The following is a 20,406-nucleotide window of genomic DNA, read 5'->3' on the forward strand; positions in this document are numbered from 1 at the left end:
CTGAACAGAAGGGCATCCAAGCAATCTTTGCATTCTTTCAGGCCAAGGCAGTAAAAATAGAATTCAGTTTGTGAAAGGTGATAGCTGCATTATATTTATATGTAGTAATAAATGTCAAATTCGAAAACTACCTGTACTGTTTCCTATTCTGTTTTCATAATCATGTTTTTATTTTGTTCCTCTTAGCGTCAGTTTAATGGAAAATGTGCTAAAGTGTGTCACATGTTTACAACAGTGTTACAAGCTAGGTTTAAATTAGCTTATGTAACAGGGGCAAGAGCTCTGAGAGTGTTTGCTTCACTGACCTTGAATCATGTTGACTTTGTTGAAGCATAAACAGTGAACCCCGGGGTAGGATATTGGGTGCCTCCTTTAGCAGTGCAAAAAAAGGGGTTCTTCAGACAACACAATTAATAATATCTCTATCCGTTTTGATTCTTCTTAACATGAAATTCTCAGTCACCAATGGACGCCTTCTACAGTAATGGGGACTGCAGAAGATTTGTGCTTTTTTATTTCATTTTTTTTAAGATGAATACAATTATTTTAAGCAACACAAACATTATAGGGGAAAACAGTTAATTCCTCTTAGATTGATTCATAATTCACAAAATATTCAGTAAAACATATTTTGTAATTACAACAATTTAAATTGCGTATTGTTAGTTCAATCCCCACACAGTTCTTTTACTATGTTTATATATTTATTAATCTTTGATATGAAATATTTGTTGGCTTTTTTCACTAAACATTAGCATTCAAGATCCTATGAAGTCTATATAAATATGCACGGGAATTTAAAGTGAGATGTAGATTGAGGCAGAGAGACATGCAGAGCGAGCAAATTAATCTGTAATGGCTGAATTCATTGACATGAAAAATACTAGGAGGAAGCAGCCAGAAGGCAGGATTGTTGTGCTGGCAGAAGAGAAACATGCATAAATCTCTGAGTAATATAAGAAATACTGAAAAAGATTTGTTTCAAAGAAGCTGGGATTGAACAAAACATGGAAGAAAACCTTTGATTTGAACAAATATTTGCTGTGAACCATGAGGTTTTGTGCTGTCTTAAAATTAAGTACCATATTAATTAGAAAAATATAAAGTAAGAACACATCTGTGTAGGTTTTATTTGATGTTTACTCTAGAAGTCTAAGCTCTGAATAGAGACAGTGATCTTGGCCCACAAATCCAAGATTTTTATATTAATTGCAAAGATATTTTTTATAAACTGCAATAAAATGGTGTAGTTGCTTCTAGTATAGAATAACTATTACATAATGTTCAACTAAAATAATGTTCTGGTTATCCTTACCGTGTATCACATTGGATGACATTTATTATAACTACTGTACAGTAAGTAGAGTTAGAGTAAAGATTAGTTGTGGTCTGTTATGGTTTGTTTCCATACTACAACATTTTTTGTTTTTTGGGTGTTACATTAACTTCATAAAAGACTACAAATAACTGAAATGTTACACATACTGTACTCACACTGCCGTGTGAAGAAAATGACTGCATTGAGATATACTGTAGTTCAGTTTCATTTTCATGTGTTTACCATAGAAATCAAGATCATTTTCTGTGTTCTACACAAGTCAAAATATATCTTTATTTGTTTAGTATTCAATCTATTGCACTCATTATACACAAACAACATATTTAGATATGATAATATCTTTCAAACATTAGTAAAAATGAACAGTATCTCTGAAACTTGAATAACTCACAAATCTAACAGTAAATGTAAGTTATAAAAGGTACTGTACCATGAATGTTAGAGGGGGAAAGATTAATTGTTTCTGAGGGGTTACAGCTACTTACAGTATAAATATGTATACAACAGTGACAAACAACAAATTCTGCTGCCTACAGTAATGAACAGGAAGTTTTTCATTGATTGTTATTTATTGCTTTACAATTTTTGTATTTTAGGAAATTTATCAAAGGTAATTTTGCATGAGCTAGGATAGACAAATTATTGCCTGAGGATAGTTGTATTGCATTGCTGTTTAATCTTAATTCTTTTTTAACATTTGCGACATCATACCACATAAAATTGTGTCACTATGTTTTATGCACTGTAGTATCATTCAAGACCAAATTTTGGATATTCAATCCTTATGAACGTATACAGTATGTTGAAAGTTTGACTGAAATTTATTTTCAGGGCATTTTAATTAAATAAATTGAGATGGTTTAATGGTCTCTTTTACCTGTCATTTGTCCTATTTATTAGGTTTGCATCTGTCATACAGAGTTATTATATTTTTGTCTGTCTTTTGTGTCAGTATTTACTGAAATTGCGCTATTTACACATGGCAGCAAAATTATCAGGCATACTTCTCAATTAAATATTAACTTAATTTTAAATTTTTAGCTGTGAGAATGTAAGACGTATATAGTATGTGAAGGAAAAATATGAAATTAGAAATAGGAACATTATTTCTTTTATGCCCTAATGTAATTCAGGTTAGCAATTTGTATACTACATTAAACAATTTAAAGTACTGTGGTGTATAATATTATCCTCCTATACCTGAAACTGGTTTTATCCCTGTTTAGCTCTGATTTTCCAGAAATCACACATTAAGAAAAGCAATTATTGTTGAAGCTGTACATTAAGTATTCATGCGTTTTCATGGGTGTTTGGAAAAAAATCTCAATGTTCCATTTTTTAAGAGAAAAAGGGTATTTATAATTCGGCTTATTTAAGGCAACTACAGTCCATTGAGAATCTGACCTTTGCCTTCTTGAATGAAGCTTTGAATTAAATCACAGATAAATTAGTTATTACTACAAACTCACTCACTATAATCTCCAGTCTTTATTTAGAACAGCAACATACTGTATTGCTTTTGAACCAGAGTGCATCCAAGTTTTTTTTTGGCTCCTACATTTTAGATTCCAAAACTATTTAATTTTTTTATTAAATATTCTTTAACGCCACTCATTTAAAAGTCAAGAAACTCAAAAGGCTATAATGATGATCTTTATGGGCATACTGAAGCATATGTGTCCAGATTCATCAAGTAGAGTAACACAGACTAGATGGTTTTAGCCGCATCTAATGTAAAGCTAATATTTTTGAAAGAAGGTTTTAAATGTCCTGTTATGCATATTCAAATATTTCCCACTTTGTCTCCCATTCGCTCTTGAGAATAACATGTTGGTATATTTGAGCGCAATATTAATGGAGCTACTTATTTAAGTATTCCAAAAACAAAAGCACACAAAAGCAAATCAGGATCTCTCCAATGTCTTCTGCTAGTCTGTGGGTGAACTGGTGGGTCTGAGGGACACAAGGAACCCGTTGGGTTGAGAAAGGTCCTTGTGCCTTAAAATTGCCAGGCGGTATAGTCGGCTATGAGTTCCAGCATGTGGAGCCCACTATACAGTACATCTGTGACACAATATTAATGGGGTCATGTATTGCAAAAACACAAAAGCAAATCAAGATCTCTCTTATGCAAGAGAGCCATCTAAAGGCTCCTTTTCTTCAGGGCGTCCCGGTTCTCGTGCCTCAGCCACTTGTTCCACTTTCTTGAGATCCCTCTGGTACTTGGCCATAATTGCAGCATAAGCACATCCGTAAATGGCTGCCGCCAGCATCATGAGGCAGACGATCCCACACACGACCCCGGTAATGACGACAGTCGCGATCGCGTGACGGAGGTTGACAGGGCGGGGCTTCTGTTTCGGCTCGCACTCCGGAAGACTCTCGCTCCCTCGGTCGCTTGGGGAATGCAGTCGGGGGATCTGGTGGTCGGACTCCAGGTGGTGGATATTGGCAAACAGGTAGTTGTAGTTTGTCCAAGGGCACGTCTGGAACATTTCATAGGGAATTTTCCTCAGGTCTTTCTCTCTCAGGTTCTCAGGCTGCGCGCACTTGATGTCATCGGTTGTTCCCCCTGTGAATGATATGCAGTAGAAATGGAAATGAAGGACTTGCACCAGTGGTGCTCTTGTAGGAAGCTCAAGCCTTCGAAGAAATAAGGGGAGATTTTGGGGCTCAATTACAGTAGTGTGTCAAATCAAAAGCCTTACTTACTGTAATGACTCTGAAACCTCTGAAGGAAGATGTGTTGACCTGCAGTTTGCCTTTAAATAGTTTGCAGTGGCAGTGTTGTTAATCATCACTTATTTCAGGTTAGATTGTGTGTTGAATTTAAGTGGCAGTATCGACAGAGTTACTGTACATAAAGAATCAACTTCATGTTTGCTAAGGATGTCCTGCATCTAACCACAACCAGATTTTGAGTTCCTGAAGAGGTGGAGTCTCCATGTTGTGAAGTGCACAACTAGTAGTAACCATTGTTAAAGAATTACATCCCTAGGACATATGTTTTAGCAAAAGATGACTTTTTCTTTAATTACCAGTTTGAGAGTATACTTGCTTATGTAGTTTCCCAGTTAATTTTTTTGTACAGTATATGAAGAACTTTCCATGTTGCATATGTTAATATCATGCATATAGAACTTCTTGAATTGTATCCATATTCTGGATTTGGGTTTCAATTCAGTTGCCCAGGTGCTAATTTGTAATGTATTCTATTAGCGGACAAACTCTACAAACCTTTGACTGCAATACTAGTACTTTGGGTTGCAATTGCAGAAAGCCAAGACATTTTTATTCTGGTTAAGGTCAGTATGTCCAATCGCCACTTGATTGGCATAAGATGGGTTTAACAGATGGTAAATACTGTACAACTTAATTCAGTTAAGTTAATGCAAGGCCTTATTTTAGTTTTATCCACATAAGGAAAGAATAGTGTTTCCCTTTGATCACAGAGGCGCTGTTGCAAATAGCAAATGCATTATCTGGAACAGCTGCTATAACTAACCATCAACATGATACAGCTGATAAAAATAAAGGATTGAGGGAACTAATGGAGATGTGCACTACCACTGGCCGGTAGTTCTTGGAAAACACATGAGTTTTGCTCATTTTTATCTCAGGGGCCTGCAGCTCAATGAAGAAACCAAAACTGTAGCAATTACTGTAAACTTTGACATTCCTCTTGTGATTTAGCTTACTTCTTAAGTTGTAGACGGCTCTTAATTCATACACAGTAGGTATCTAAAAATAGATGAAAAGATAAATACCTTGATTGGAAATGCAAATGTATTTCATAGTATGAAACCAGATAAAACCTATCCACACATTATTCCCCACTTCAGTGTTAAATTGTTAAAGAAGTAGGTTACACCTCTGAACATTTTATGTTACTTTGAGTTAAAAAATAAAAATGAAGCCAACTTCTCAGTATAAAAAAAGTGTAAAAGCAGGTCACACCTTTGAAGATAAAGGTCTCCAGCCACAGCTTGAGCCCGATGACTTGACAGTCACATTTCCAGGGGTTGTTGTGAAAAAACAAGACCTGCAGTTTTGTGAGGGACACCAGGAGTGTCCTGTCGAGTCTCTGCAGTCGGTTGTGGCGGACCGATAGCCAGGTGAGGTTGTTGACGCTGTCGGCCAGGGTCCCCGGCAAACTGCTGATGTGATTATATGATAAATTCAGTTCAGACAGGGTTTTTATTGGGCTGAACAGTCTCTTGTCAATTTCTCTGATGGAGTTGTTTGCAAGGTTGAGAACTAACAGTCCATGCAGCCCCTGAAAAGTGCTCGCAGACATACTGGAGATGGAATTGTTGGCCAGGTCGAGAATCTTCAGCAAGGGTGTCTCTCTGAAAGCCATGGAACTAAGGCCACGAATCCGGTTGTTCTGCAGATACAGTTCCCGGGTGTCAACCTGCAGATTCCGTGGAATATCGTAAAGTCCTTTATCTCGGCAGTCGACCGTCTTGGCTTTAGGATTGCACGCACACTCTCTGGGGCATCCACTGACCCGGTGTATCAAAAGAAGGCCCATGAGGGTGAAGGCGATACACTCTGTTGGGGGAAAAAACACATACATTTAGGAGGAGGTCAAATTCGAATGCCTCAATTCTGCTTCCGTACATAAAAATACTTCCCGAATGCCCACAGATCTGCGAGCATCTTTTCTCACACCCCCATGTCTACCCAAATTCATCCTTGCAGCAGCCTCCCTGGCTCATTCCTTGTAAGTATCCTTTGACCAGTGCTGTCATTTCCTCAGCCTGGAGAGTTAATGCCGGGCGGCTAAGTACTACATCCCTTTACATTGGTCAGCTCATTTAGTCGTTGAACAACTGCAGCGTGAATGTGCAGGATTACTCTTCAATTGATTACTAAAGAAGCCACATACAGTATCTGTTTCTTCTTTTCTAGGTTGGTGTATGTACAGTATGTGATTGACCAATAACTGAATCGGTTCGGTTCTTATCAATTAACTGTCATTGACGTGTCCTTGCATAGAGACTAAGCTCTTGCTGGAAAGTGACACCTTCCCTCAAAGTGGTCTATACTTAATTGTCTAGAGTTCAGTTTTGTCAATGCTCTTGTTGTGTTCCCTTTAAGGCAGAGGGCGTACTGACAGTTTTAACCTTAACATATTTTACCCTTCAGTTACAAGAACTATTTATAGTTTACTGAACATGCTGATGAATATTCACCTCTGACTCATGTCTTGACCTTCCTGTAGACAGCATTAAGAACTACATCTTATGACAGCATTGCCAGAGGCTTTTTCAGCCTTTGGAGACCCTTAGCATTGTCCTCATTGTGTTCAACTTGGCCTTTTAGGTTGTTCTTATAACTGTGCTGGTAAAAAATTGCAATGAGTGATAAACAGGTATTGTGCAGATAACCCAACAGAAAAATGCTGACTGGACTGGAGCATTTCCAGTCTCCTTCTCTTTGTCATCTTGAACGCATAAGCCAAATGAGAAACAAACAAGGAAAAAAGTGAATGCATTCCTGTTTTCTGGCAAATCAGTTAGCTTTAGTGGTTTTGAGCATGTTTTTTTTTTAAATACTGATATTACTTGGCTTCAAGAAACAAGCTGTCATTGAACTGTCAGCTTGACGTTGAGCAGTTTTAATTTAGCAATGATGTTACTTTCCTTTCTAATAACGACAAAAACATTTTTGTTCTTTCTGGAATCTCTGTTCTCATCCTACACAATTTCAGTGCTAAGCATTGTGGTACAGTAGCTTGTCTACTTTCCTCAAAATGCAAACAAAGACTCTTCTTCCAAATTTTAACACGGGACTTTGTTTTTGGCCACCTCTGTAATTAATTAGGTATTCCCTTTGGTATCAGCTCTTAAAAACGTATATGGTCTATTATGTTTTTCTGCTATCCCTATAGTGTATGTTGGCCAGAACCCAAGAAGTACTGTACTGTACATGTAATTTACAGTGGCTGTTCCCTTATCCCCTCATCCTCTCATCCTCTCATCTGCTCTTCCAGCTGGCAAGTGTTCCAGTCTGTATTAATTTATTAAACTTATGAGTAAAGTGTAACTACCTTGTCACAAATGTGATTAGCTTGCCCATGATCCTGTCTTCCATGTAAATGTTGTTATTGTAATTTGTATGACAGAAAATGCTGTGTGAGATGACCACAAAGTACTCATTTTTGATTGAATTAAATGTTGTACATCCCTTTAATGTTCTATGTAGATCAATTAAGAAACAGGTCTTTTCCATCCTGTGTGACATGCACTGCGACACGTATTATTGATTGCTTGTCAATCATGTCCTAGACAGTTTGTAAACTTACAGTGTTAATTAAAACATCCCATTTTTTATTGCTTAGGAGTATTAGACTCAGCTAAGAAATATGTTTGAAAATTATCTTTTTTTTTTCCCAAACACAGGAAGCTGGTTATAAAGTTCTGATTTCTTCAATGTCCCATTAAGTTCCCAAAATGAATTAGACACGTGCAGTCTGAAGTACAGTAGTATCCAGTATTCGATAGTATAGTAGCCTAGCTCGGCTGTACTGAACTTCATCCAATATATTAGTTCTTCCATATGCAGGAAACCAAACATTGACCAAACATTGAAGGAAAAATGTGTACTTCCAAGTAGATCGAGGTCTAATATACTTGATTATTTATAACCTGTTGACCCACCTAGTGTTTTAAAGAAGTGTAATGATTACGCATCTGTGCAGTGACATTTACAGAGAGTTCTTGAGATCATTTATTTCACACTGCACAACATTCCTTGCAATAAGGACTAACTAAAGCAGCTGGTGTATTTTTTTCTTTCCAGGTTTCTTGTATAAGGTTAGTATTTGTATTGTCTTTACCTCTGTAGAAAAGGAATTAAGGCTCTGACTGAAAAAGGTTTGATTAGACTGTGTTTATAGACCATGTGGATGTAATTGGAAGAGCATTTTCTATGGTCCATGTAACCTTCTCACACTACTGTCCATGATTTCTTTCCTTATGTGTCCATATGGATGACCCTCTCTCTGCTGTGGATGTCTGTTATGCAGTTTCACTACCCTGTAAGCTCGTTGCATCAAAACCAACGAACTGTAGACTCGACATTAAGCGGTTTTAATAAAATGTGCTCATATTCGTTAATGAGACCATGGAAGTTGTTTTCTCCTCCAAAGGAAAGCCTCCAAGGCACAACTGTATAACATGACCTCGCAGCCTCATGTGAAAACATCTGCTAAGTGGAATTACTAAAATAATTAATGGACTGAGAAGAAGCCTAGATGAAATTTACTATTACTTCATGCTGAAATAATTTCCACTGTCCAGTCTTGTAAAAGCCAGTATTTGGCTTATAATTGTAGGGAGGGAATCAGAATTTTAAAAATGAAACTTAGCAGTAACTGTAATACTATTTCTTTATAAACAATTTTCATTGTCACCTTAAAATGATTTCATTAGCATATCACTTGGCTGGTGCTTATTTATTTAACTTGAGGGAGTAACATTAATCGTTAACAGCAAGCATGATTAAATCTGCATCCAACCCTTCTATTAGAGACATCATCAAGGTGATGAAGTCTGAATCCCATTACTGTATTCTTTGGAAAGCTCTCTGTAAGCTGAAATATGTCAGCTTTCAAATTGTGAGTTCTACTAACTTAGAAGAAATCCCATGTGAAGCATAATGGTTTTATGGAACGTAATATTATTTTCACTGATACACAGTTTCAGATGAGAAAGTATAAAGAACACAAGACACGGTGGGGAGGAAGAGGTGGAGGATGATGATGATGGTGATAATGTTTTTAATTCATCACAGACATAAAAAGGAGAATAGGGTTATTAATCAAGCATGGGTTGTAAAAAGTATTTTTGTCCTACCTGTCATTGCTGGCTGTTGGAAAACCCCCTTTGTAAGGCTTTCTTAATCTGATTCTCTTTATTATCGTTCCACATGAAAAATGCAGTACTGCATCAGACAGCAAAATAGTGTCTTCCAAAACAGCTTCATAGGTGAGCATGAGGCTCCAGTGTCACCCACCAGAAATATTGGAGTTGTGCAGCAGATGACAAAAGTGACCCCATCTGAGTTGTTAACTTTGGTGTTCAAATAAGCCTCTGCCTGTGCCAGGGTTTCAGTTGTGAATTGAACCACAAGGCTGCTCTCTCTCTGACTCCTGTTCCCTCTCCCTGGCTTCCTCTTTCTCTTTCCCTGTTCAGCAGACCATGTAGAGACTGTTTATCAGCTTGCACCGGACAGCTGTGCTTTGCAAATCACAATCTAATAGCTTAGCTTTTATATATATTTTTTTTTTAATCTGCCTGAAGTTCATGGGACAAAAATAAAAGCTGCCTTCTCAAATCCAGTTGTGGCATTCTTTGTACTTATTAGCCATGCCATGTCAAACCTTGTAAGGTCAGATGATACTGCACATGGATCGCAGGGAGCTCAGGTTATGATTGGAGGCAGTGGGCTGTGTATTTTTACAGAGAGAAGGCCAGTATTTTGATGATATGGATGTGACTTACAACGTATGTGGCACAAATGTAAGTTGAGAGGGGGTGGACTGTCTTGTCATCAGGAGATTAGCTTTTACTATCAATTCTAAAACACGGAAGAGTGATTTCTTAGAGCCGATGTTTGACTCTTGGTTTTATCCATTAATACATAGACATTGTATCCACTGCAAATTGTCTGACTAATTTCTTAATTTTTGTCTCTTTCTTTAGTTAACAGATCAGTTGGGCTCTTTGGGATTCTCTCAAGTTTGTCTACAGAAAATCCCAGTTTCCGTCACTTCTCATTGTATTGAAACCCCTTTCATTGCCATATACTGTATGAATGCGTATGCAATTTATATATATAGTATATGAAATTGTAGGACTTGTAGTCAGTTTATTTGAATATCTGTAATATATCTGGCATAATGGGATAACAGACAAATGAGAAACTATTTTTTAATCCAAATGCTATTTATAAAGTAATTCTTCAACAGCTGTTCATTGTGAAACACTCATTGATCTGAGGCATTAGTATTTTAATTAGCAGTAATTAAAACCTGTCTTGAAACTGAATTTCCACCTTCCACTGAGTCTTAAATCAGAAAATGTACTGTATATTAGAAATTTTCAAGTACTGCAAAAATGAACATCCAAGGTGCACAGTTAATGCTTTCTTCGTGAGCAGGGAGAAAGAAATGATGTCAAGCTAAGTTTTTCATATCCATTTACATGGCACATCAGGACACAGGGGAAGTAATTAATATCACTTCTAGAATCCCTTTTGTAGCATTAAAATGCCTAAAGCAATGCAAAAAGCATTAGCTAACTAGTAGCTTTGTAAAAATCCTCCAAACATTCTGTTACTAGGCTTCGGTTTTTGAATACTATTGGTGGATTTTTAATTTTAGCACAAAAAAAACTTCCAACAGTATCATGGGGCCTCAGTCAGAGATTTTAAATTTAATCAAATCCACCAGAGAATTAGAAATTAAAAAGGAAAAACCTTCAAGCTTGCTAATCTGTCTCCAGTGGCTGTATAACTAAAATGCACTGAGCTGATTCAAAATGACAAAGATTATTATCATCTAAAGCCACATATACATTCACGCTGACCTACTTTATTGTATGCACTCTTTGTTTTGTTATTTTTGTATCTTGCTCTCTTCATTAAGTATTACATTTAGAGCATATCTACCATTTTCTGTAAATAATCTTTCAGAGACACAGGTGAGAAATACAAATGTCTATGTTTCACAATAATAGCTGTGGAATGGATGTTCTTCAGCAGAGATTCATATCCTGGTCTGATTTTCGTCTTCATTTCCATCTTTTACTTAATTTCTATTTAACGTATCCCATCTTTTGTATTCATACACATCCAATGTCTTTATACTATAAATTAATATAATAAACTTTGTTTTATATAGCGCCATTAAAGTTGGCTTCTCAAAGCGCTTTAACAGAATGTCAACAACAACAACAACAACAGTTTAAAATAAACAATAGAAAATACACAATAAACAATAAAAAATACACAAGATAAACATGATGAGAATACGCAGAGGAGACAGTAGATGGTGGTACTAAATACAGTAGGAGCAGATGGGTAAAGAATTGAACCAGTTAAGTAAAGAAGAAGGTTTGGAGTCTGCCTTCTCTTTGAAGGAGTTTAGAGAAGCTGAGTCTCTGATGGCCTTGGGGAGAGAATTCCAGAGCTTCGGGGCATAACGGGAGAAGGCCCTGTCACCCATACAGTCTAGACAGGCTCGGGGGACAGTTAGTAGACCAGAATTAGAGGAGCGAAGGTTGCGAGTTGGGGAGTAGGGTGATAAAGGATCATTCAGGTACTGAGGTGCCAAGCCATGCAGAGCCTTATAGTTGAGCATGAGGGTTTTAAAGTCCACACGAAACTTGACAGGAAGCCAGTGCAAGGACTCCGGGACAGGAGTAATGTGATCACTTGCACTAGACCTGGTGAGGATTCCGGCTGCCGAATTCTGAACATACTGGAGTTTGTTCAATGTGGATTAAGGTACCCCAGCGAGTAGAACATTACAGTTATCAATTCAGAAGATAAATGTGTTGATTAGCTTTTCAGCCACAGTTAGTGATACAATAAGGCCTAGTCCAGCGATGTTGCTAAGGTAAAAGAAAGATGTTTAAACAATATGCTGCACATGTGGGTCGAATGTTAAGCCTGAATCAAATATCACCCCAAGATTTTTCAATTGAGACCGAAGCTCAAATTCATTACCATCCACAGACAGGGTTACAGGATTGGCTTTACAAAGTTGATGGGGGGTGCCAAAAAGCATGACTTCAGGTTTGTCACAGTTAAGATGAAGGAAATTTTGAGTCATCCAAGTTTTTGTGTCAGAGATGCAATATTCCACAATATGGGCATTCAGTCATGCATGTACAGAAATATGTTACATAACAATATAAATGAAGTCATATATTTAAAAAAAGATGCTTTGACAATATGAATTTGATTATTCTGAGTATTTCTTAGCGTGGGTGTTCTGGGCCATAGAAATATAGTACTTTCTTTCCCTTTGCAGCTGAATCTACAGTGCTGTGAGTGTTTCACACAGCACCAAGTTCAGAAGATGGTGAGAAAATATTTCTCGCCAGTCTCAGGAAACAGTCTCTACTCTGCTACCATATGCTCCCTTATTGCATGACTAGATACCAGGGAATTGTAACAGCCCACAGCAATATGACAGCTCTTGGTATAGAGGCATGAATTATATCAACATAATTTGTCAAAGTAAAAATATTTATTTTTCCTGTCCTAAAGGCAGCAATCCTGCTAAATGTGAAAGAAACCCAATGATACAGGTTTTAACTTATTTTAGTGCATGATGCAAAGTTGACGGGACATTCTTGCTTCCATTGGTTGGTCTGTCATGTTGCTCTTGGCTGCTTTTGTCTTTCTGTTCTTCTGTGAGCTTTCTTTGAGTTCTGCACTTGTTTGCTATCTTTTCCCAAGCATTGTGAAATCCCCTGCAAGCTCGCGCAGTATGTTTTGCACTTTTGTTTTGGAACTGATATCGTCAGGATGGAAAGCAGTTCTTTGGCTGTGTAAAAGGCAGCAGATGGAATTTCAGGTCACTGCGCGCCAAAATGCTTTTGCCTGTGATTCCCAAAACTTGCCCAAGAGCGGCGATTTTTAGACCGAAAACAAGCAGTGCGGTGTGCCAGCAGTGTTAACATTTCCATTGGTATTGTGTCTGCTCTTATGTTCAGTATGCTAGTAATTATTAACAACCACTGACAACAAATTTGTGACAAAGTTTATCATCTGATGTAAAAGATATAGTGATAATCACAATTGTGGTGATTTATGCTGCCATGAAAAAAGATAAAAGGATCGTCATTCGCTGATTATGTTGAAGCTACTGAGTCTCTCCAGTTTTGAGCAGAGAGATTATTGTATGAGAGAATCTGATTCCAGTATTCAAAATCCTGAAATGTATTGATTTACAGTAGTTCAACCAGTGGATTACCTCATGCTCAGCAGTGAGACAACATCACAAGGGCACAAATGGAAATTACGAGGAGCAGTAATTACGACTGGGAACAGGAGACACTTTTTTTTTATAAAGGGTTGTTGGTGGGTGCCTGGAGCTACCTGCCAAGTCGTGCTGTTGAAGCCAGTTCTCTGGAAACCTTCAAGAAACATCTGGAGGAGATCTTTGAAGTAATAAGCTACTAGGAACCAAACAAGTATGAGTCGAATAGTTTCCTCTTCATGGTAACATTCCTATATGCTTATATTCTAGACATTCAAGATCTTCTTTAATTTCTGTCTTTATCATATGAGATATTACGCACTTTGATTTACCCATTCACGCAGCTCAAACCTGCACGGATGTAATACTCTTTCATTTTTGTAATTGCACATGGTTGAACAAAGACTTAATCTGTAAATCTGGGTTGTCCTGCTCTAATTCGTTTCCCTGCTAATACAAACAGTAATAGATTTGTAGGATGTGGATTCAGTATCCTTTTAAGAGCAATGCAGTGCTTATGATGTGATTACTTACTGTTTAATAACTGCTAACCTTTTCTTTAATTTAAATTGAACATCTAAACTCATTAGTATACAACATTCTCTTTCATGATTATGAATGGTGTTGATTTATAGCTTAAGGTTGCATGTGTTGTTTTTTTATGCCTCTGATAGACTCTAAAATACTGTTGCTAAAGGTCTTTGGGTTGTTTATTGACTGGCTGCTCCACTTAATCTGCACCTGTGCTGCCTTGTGGCTTTGCTAAAAGTAGAAATCGTGTGGACAAAGTGAATGCCAGAGATAAATATCTGTCAACGTACTTTCACCATTGAATTAATTGACCGGAACTGTAATAAAAATACAACAACTTCACTTCATAGATCTTTTTTCATCTGCAAAGCCTACAGTGCAGTTTTTGAACAGAGAAGGGGTGCAAGGTACTTCCAAAAATACTTTGAAAAAAAAATAGGAAAGGGGGAAAGTTCTACTATATACCTCATTAACAAGTTCCAGAAAATAAATTTGACTCATCCCATTCCATTGCTCTAATGAGTGTTTATTATTCAAGTATGAGAAATATTAAAACTCCACAAGTACTGGGATAGCAGAATTTGTCATCTCTTCTCAGAATTAATATTGTTTCATATTCTTAGACATGGACAATTGAATGACTCAGCTTTGCCTCAGTAACAAATATTATGAGGTCAATGCATTTTTCAGTACTCCGTACAGAGCCCATCTAAAATCCAGAGGAGATAAACTAATGAGCTTTTTTGCATGATTTGCTATTGATGTGCTCATAATATTATGATAATAATTGGACAATTATTGGAATGTCAAGGCCACAGTTGACTAATTTGGTGGAGGGAAAACGAAGGCAGAGATTGATTATATAAGGGAAACATTTCTGTCGAAAATATTTCACATCCCTGTTTTTATTATTGTTCTTTGTGAGCTCAAAAATAGATGGTCTGTCCATTTTATATTAATGCAGGGGGATTATTTCATTTTGTTATGTGCTCAATCCGCATTAGACCACTGCCAGATTTCTAAACCATGGCCTAGATCATTGTCTCTGACCTTTGATGATAATGTCAGAGCTCACTGTTAAAGCTACAGTGCTTCTCGTACATCTGTATTCTGGTGTAAAAAGCTAAACTAATACTGCTTTTTCTGCCAGTTCAGATGTATCCTTCATTGTTTTTATCAAATGCAGATACTTGAAAATGGAATTGTTGCATGCAACGATGAATCACGTCCATCTTATTCTCATTCCTTTGAAAGAATGTTAAACACTGTTGAGTGCAATTACATTTCTGAAGTAAATTATCGTAATCTGTCACAAAGTATTTAATGACATAAACCAGGTGTAGAACTATTTTATACTAAAGAATAATATTAATACTGTAGGCCTAAAGAATGTATCTAAATGTCCTAATTTGGAATTGGTAGAAACTCAAAGATTTTGAATTTGTTTAATAAATAACAAAAATGTTATTTCTTTATATCTTTATACCATATATGTGAACCACAAGTGTGAAAAATCACTTGCAAAACTGCCTATAGGTATTTAGCAGTAACCTTTACACTTATAAAAAAAAGTCTTGCAGGATGTTTGCTTTTATTGAGAAAGAAAAAGCAAAAGTCACAGTTTTACAACATGCAAGATATCTGTTTCTCTGGTGGATTAAGTTAAGACAGATCACAGCTTTTCATATTTGATAACAATAACAAACGCTGCATAAACAAGGCAGAAAGAAAACATACATTCTGTGCACATTGCACAAATCTCAAAGGGTAAAGGAATATGATATATTTTACCAAGCATAATTGAAAACAGCAAAAAAAGAGACAAGCTTCCCTATTTAAGTATTAGTCTAGAACAGAATAGGTCATAGACAAAAATATTATTGCAAGCTTCTTCTCCATGTCTTGATCTTTTGAATTTTATTGAGATCACAAGATAACTAATCAAAAGATTAAAAGTGATTCTAGTGAACTTAATAGATATTATGGTCTTCCAACATCTCTCTCGTTGTTTATGGATTTTTCTCAAAAGATCAAAATATTTGTAGAACCAATGAAAAAAAATGTCCCTTACTTTTGCATTTTTGAAAGTGCTATGCATTTTAAGAAATAAAACCTGTGCAGTGCTGCTCCTGCAAACTCTTGTGGCCTTTCAGGAGAATTTTCAGCTCCCAGATTTCAAAATACTTTCCAGGCCTACTGTTAAAAAAGAAAATAAACAGCATCTGTTACACTCAGATATTTAAACCGTGCAATACAAAGACCATATGTTCTTTTGAATCCTCCATTTTGACTTTTTCTTATTAAATATCACTTGCAATAGCATTTTTGGATGAGAATTGATATCTAGCAACTATAAACATTTGAGGTTCACAGCATGGTGAGACCAGGCTAAGGGCTCACTAGGTAACTGTCCCAGCCAAAAAGACTGGCCTTTGGCTTTCCAGTCTGACAGGGGGTTAATGCTGTGTAGTATCTGAAGGTGTAAACTGCAGAGCCCATACTGATGCAAGCTATACAGATGACATAGCACGAAGACTTTATTTTCTTTAATAAGTGGTGGATGTGCTTATACACAGAATACATCTCTGTCTGTGACACAGAGACTGCAGTGCTTTAGTATACCCTAAGGGACATGTTCGTCCATGTGGTGTGTTTGTTGGCAGAATCTGCAGTGAGCCTCCAGGAGTTTTTGTTTTGTTTACCATGAATGAATTTGCGTTAAAAAGACATTACTCGTTTTGTAATGTAGTGAATTTATCCAAAAGTCAGGAGAGCACACCATTCTTTCCTTTACAGAGTGTTAGACAGCTCTTTCATGTTCGAGTTGCTCTGTTAGCTTCTATTTGCTTGAGTAGAAGCCAGTGTCAAAGGGCAGGGACAGAATACAGAGTTTGTCATGGTCTTCATGTCCTAAACATTTTTCAGGAAACTTTCTAAAAGTCACTTTGCCCTCTAGTCTGCGACACCAATGCCTATTTTCTGTTTGATATGTTGCTATTTGTATTTCTATCAATAATCACACAGCAGCTGCAATACTGTACCAATTTGTAGCAATTTCCAAATCAATGCTCCAGTATAATAAAAGGGGACCTGGTGCTGTGCTTCAGATGAGATATTAAACTGAGCTCTTTTTGGCACTTAAAGATAATATTTCACTGTTCATAAGAATATGGGTGTGAATAAATGGTATCTTGGCTGAGCATTTGAATGGGCTTGAATGATCTAACCTAAATAAGTTCCCCCTTCAATACAAGGAGTGATTAACCAATACACTCCATCTGATCTGCTGCGTAGCTCATATTGAGTGCCATGTGTCAACCAGTTGAGTGCTGTACTTCAGCGGGGGATGAAATTCACACCTGTACTGTATGTAAATCACTTTGTTGGAGAGAAAAAAAAAACTTTCAAACATTTTTTTTAAGAAATGCTTTGCAGTCTTTGGAATGTCATTGTTAAAACACTTCAACGACCCATTGTAAAATGTTTTTTTGAGTTTAACTGCTCTGCCACAGTTTCACTGCGACATTTCTCATTTTTAATTGTGAACACTCTTAAACAGCTGTAGGTATCCAGATGAAGCTGGAATTCTTCCAAAGAAAGTTCTGGACTGCTAGCCGACAGGTAGGCTGAAGTGCTTATTGTATTATATCACAGGAAAGAATTTGGGTCTGATACAGCAATGGGTTTTTAGAACATGGCAGCCTTTTCATTTACTTAGCTTCCCAGCCAGCTCGCGGCAGGCTGTCACAGCACACAAGCCCGTGCACAGTGACTTACAGGGGAATGGCCTCTCTTCCGAAGGGCCAGACGATCCGGCACCCTCCACACACTCAAAGACGCATTGCCATCACTGGCAGTGGCAGTGCGCTGGTTCAATGAAGGGTCAGGCCTGATCTTCGGGTCGCTTGGGGGCCTCTCTCTCATGGCACCTGTCGTGAACAGTCCCTTCCGGGCCCTATGCAGACGACACGGTCCAGAATTGTGAGGTAACACTGGGGAAAAAGTCATGCAGGGGAGGGTATGGAGACAGGGGGCGTGTCCAAGGGGTGCAGGTGTCCAGGGGGAGTTAGTCCGGGGCGAACGATCCAAGAGAAAATCCTAACAGGTAATCCAAGACAGAAGCTAAAGGGGGGGGGGGATCAGGAACAGAAGGTTAAAACCATGAGGGAGCCAGATGCAGCAGGACCCGGGCTCTCACGAAACGGAATTCAATGAGGAGCCTTCGAGTGACGTCTGCGTCTGGCTTTTAAGGAGGAACTGAAATAGGGAACAGGTGTGGGTAATGGGAGAGAACGAGGAAGGGCTGGAGCGCCCTTAAGAGGAGGAGTAGCGATCGTGACAGCACCCTGGAATGAAGCCCCTGCTCCCTCCTCCAGTTCAAACAGGCCACGTGCGGTCTTCCTGTCTCGGAGAGCGGACGAGCCATCCCAGCTCTGTGCAGCAGAGGGGGATCGTTTTTCCTGAGTCATCGTTTTCTGCGTGGCACTATCTCCAAGCTACACCTGCAGGAACCACCAGTAGTTCATTTTAGGGAGCTAGAGGGTCCCTTGCGGACATCCTGAAGACTTTCACAGAGTGCCACTTGAATGACTTACCACCATTCTGTTCATAAAAGCCCCAGGCTCTTCAGCATGTCAGCTGAGCCACTACTGACAAGCTCTTCACATTGTACAGTACATCATCGCTTCTGGTAAAGTGACTAAAAAATATAAGCATTTTGTATTCAGTCATTGAAAGACTAGATCAGCTGCAAGTGTTGTGTTAATTGTTTTCATTATTCTTTGACTGTTATTCAGTGTGCTGCCCTTGATGGGAAGTGTTCAATAAGCTGTGACAATGAAGTAAGTGCATTTATTTGAAAACTACTCTTTTTCCCTTTTTTCTCGTGTCAGTGATTAGATGCTGTTTCATTTGGTTTTATTTTCTTTTTCAAACAGAATATCAACTGTTACCTCATTGACAACAATGGTTTTATTTTGGTTTCAGAAGACTACTCCCAGGTAAGACATTCTGACATTTATGTTTTTATTCTCATTCAAGTTAAATCCCAGAATATTTGAACTCCCGATATCCAGCAGTTTAATATGACATACTGTAAGTGGTTCTGTGTTTAAAGCAGAGGGGATCTGGAGGTCCAGTATGACTCCATGTCTTTACATTACTTTCTAGTTTGCAGCACCATCAATAAATAAATAAATGACTGAATAGATCTATTTTTCAAGTAAGTTTTTTTTTTTTGCAATGTTATATACAGTTTGGTAAATTTATTGTCATCTTCAATTAGTTTTACCATGCATTCAGAATTCTAATAAGATTCATTGTAATTGTCAATATAAAACTCCTGGCCCTGCAAGAGAATTGTATATGTCAAGATACAGTATTTGAAGGTATGAGTGGAGCTCCCTGTAATGTGTTGTCAAAACCATCAGGCTATCTACTAGGCAGATTATGGATTCTGACATCACCTGAAGCAAGATTATTTATATCCCAGAGCAGTCAACTTGAATCTATATCTATGCAGTAAAGCCACTCATTATGTTTGTAGAACCCTTAATTAATAGGCATTCACGTATTATTACGTATTATTACGGTAGATGATTGAAGGTTACCATGAAAACTAGCTTACGCAGTACATCAGACCATAGAAAGGATTTTGTTGTGTTACACTAGGGGTATAAAACTCAGGTCCTGTAGGGCCTGGTGTCGGTCTCTTCTACCCTTTGTTCTACTTCAGTTCTTGGTTACATAATTGGCTTAATTACTTAATGAACAGTAGAATTCTTAATACTTAAATCAGGACTCAAAGGTGTTTTATACAGTAGTTAATAGTGTTTCGTTTTTTTTTTATTGGAGGACTTTTTAGAAACATCAGCTGTAAAAGACCTTAGGAGAAATCTTTTCTACTGTACAGTATGTCAAGAAAATAATTAGGTTTATTAATTGAGGACTCAGGTTGGAACAAAGACCTGGAGACACCGAGCCTACCAGGAATGGAGTTTGACACCACTCTTCCAAAATCCCCTGTTTCATGATCTTCTCTAGCCAACTGTGTAAGAGTCACTTGACTCTTTTTCAAATTGCTTGGATTATTGCCATGATTATTACCATCTTCCTGCTACTTTCACTTTTGGGATTTTGGTTGGGCTGGTCAACGGCTACCAAAGATGCTTTTGTCCAATCCTTGTCACTTCTGATTTCTTATTCATCTTTAAAGTGTTTTTTCCTCACTTTTCTTCAAAACCATGCGCCTTCCAAGACGGGGACCTTCTTTGGTGAAGTGGAAGGAGCCGTGATGAACAAATTGTTAATAATGGGCTCATTTAAAAGGTAAAAATGAATATGTGCCTGTAATTACAGAACGCGCTCTCCAAAAAGCATTTGGATAAAGTCCTTTCTCAAGTATTATACCCGCCTTATAGAAAAAATGAGACATAAGCAGAAATAGTTTGAAGTATTAAGGTCTCACATCAAGAGGTGTAGTTACAGTATGTCACCTACAGTACTGCTCACAGACACTGACAACATTAAGCAAGCAAAT

General features: G+C 37.6%; 2 protein-coding genes across 3 annotated transcripts in view; one reads left to right on the forward strand and one right to left on the reverse strand.

Annotated features, from left to right (window-relative positions):
• Positions 1–20,406, forward strand: part of cacna2d3a (calcium voltage-gated channel auxiliary subunit alpha2delta 3a) — a 179,279-nt gene that overhangs the window by 138,896 nt on the left and 19,977 nt on the right. For both annotated transcript variants that reach the window (XM_088636978.1, XM_088636979.1), the window contains 4 exons: positions 17,428–17,489; positions 18,665–18,709; positions 18,806–18,868; positions 20,125–20,195. In XM_088636978.1, the coding sequence (XP_088493104.1) occupies positions 17,428–17,489; positions 18,665–18,709; positions 18,806–18,868; positions 20,125–20,195 (241 nt within the window). The remainder of the gene's footprint in view (positions 1–17,427; positions 17,490–18,664; positions 18,710–18,805; positions 18,869–20,124; positions 20,196–20,406) is intronic.
• lrtm1 (leucine rich repeat transmembrane protein 1) lies at positions 497–9,750 on the reverse strand. The gene is made up of 3 exons (XM_088636980.1): positions 9,202–9,750; positions 5,297–5,893; positions 497–3,911 (listed from the first exon to the last, which is right to left on the reverse strand). The coding sequence occupies exons 1-3, from the start codon at positions 9,206–9,208 to the stop codon at positions 3,466–3,468; spliced, it is 1,050 nt and encodes a 349-aa protein (XP_088493106.1). The 5' UTR covers positions 9,209–9,750; the 3' UTR covers positions 497–3,465.

The sequence above is a fragment of the Lepisosteus platostomus genome, chromosome 6 (assembly GCF_059453375.1).
Source record: "Lepisosteus platostomus isolate fLepPlt1 chromosome 6, fLepPlt1.hap1, whole genome shotgun sequence".
NCBI classification, from domain to species: Eukaryota; Metazoa; Chordata; class Actinopteri; order Semionotiformes; family Lepisosteidae; genus Lepisosteus; species Lepisosteus platostomus.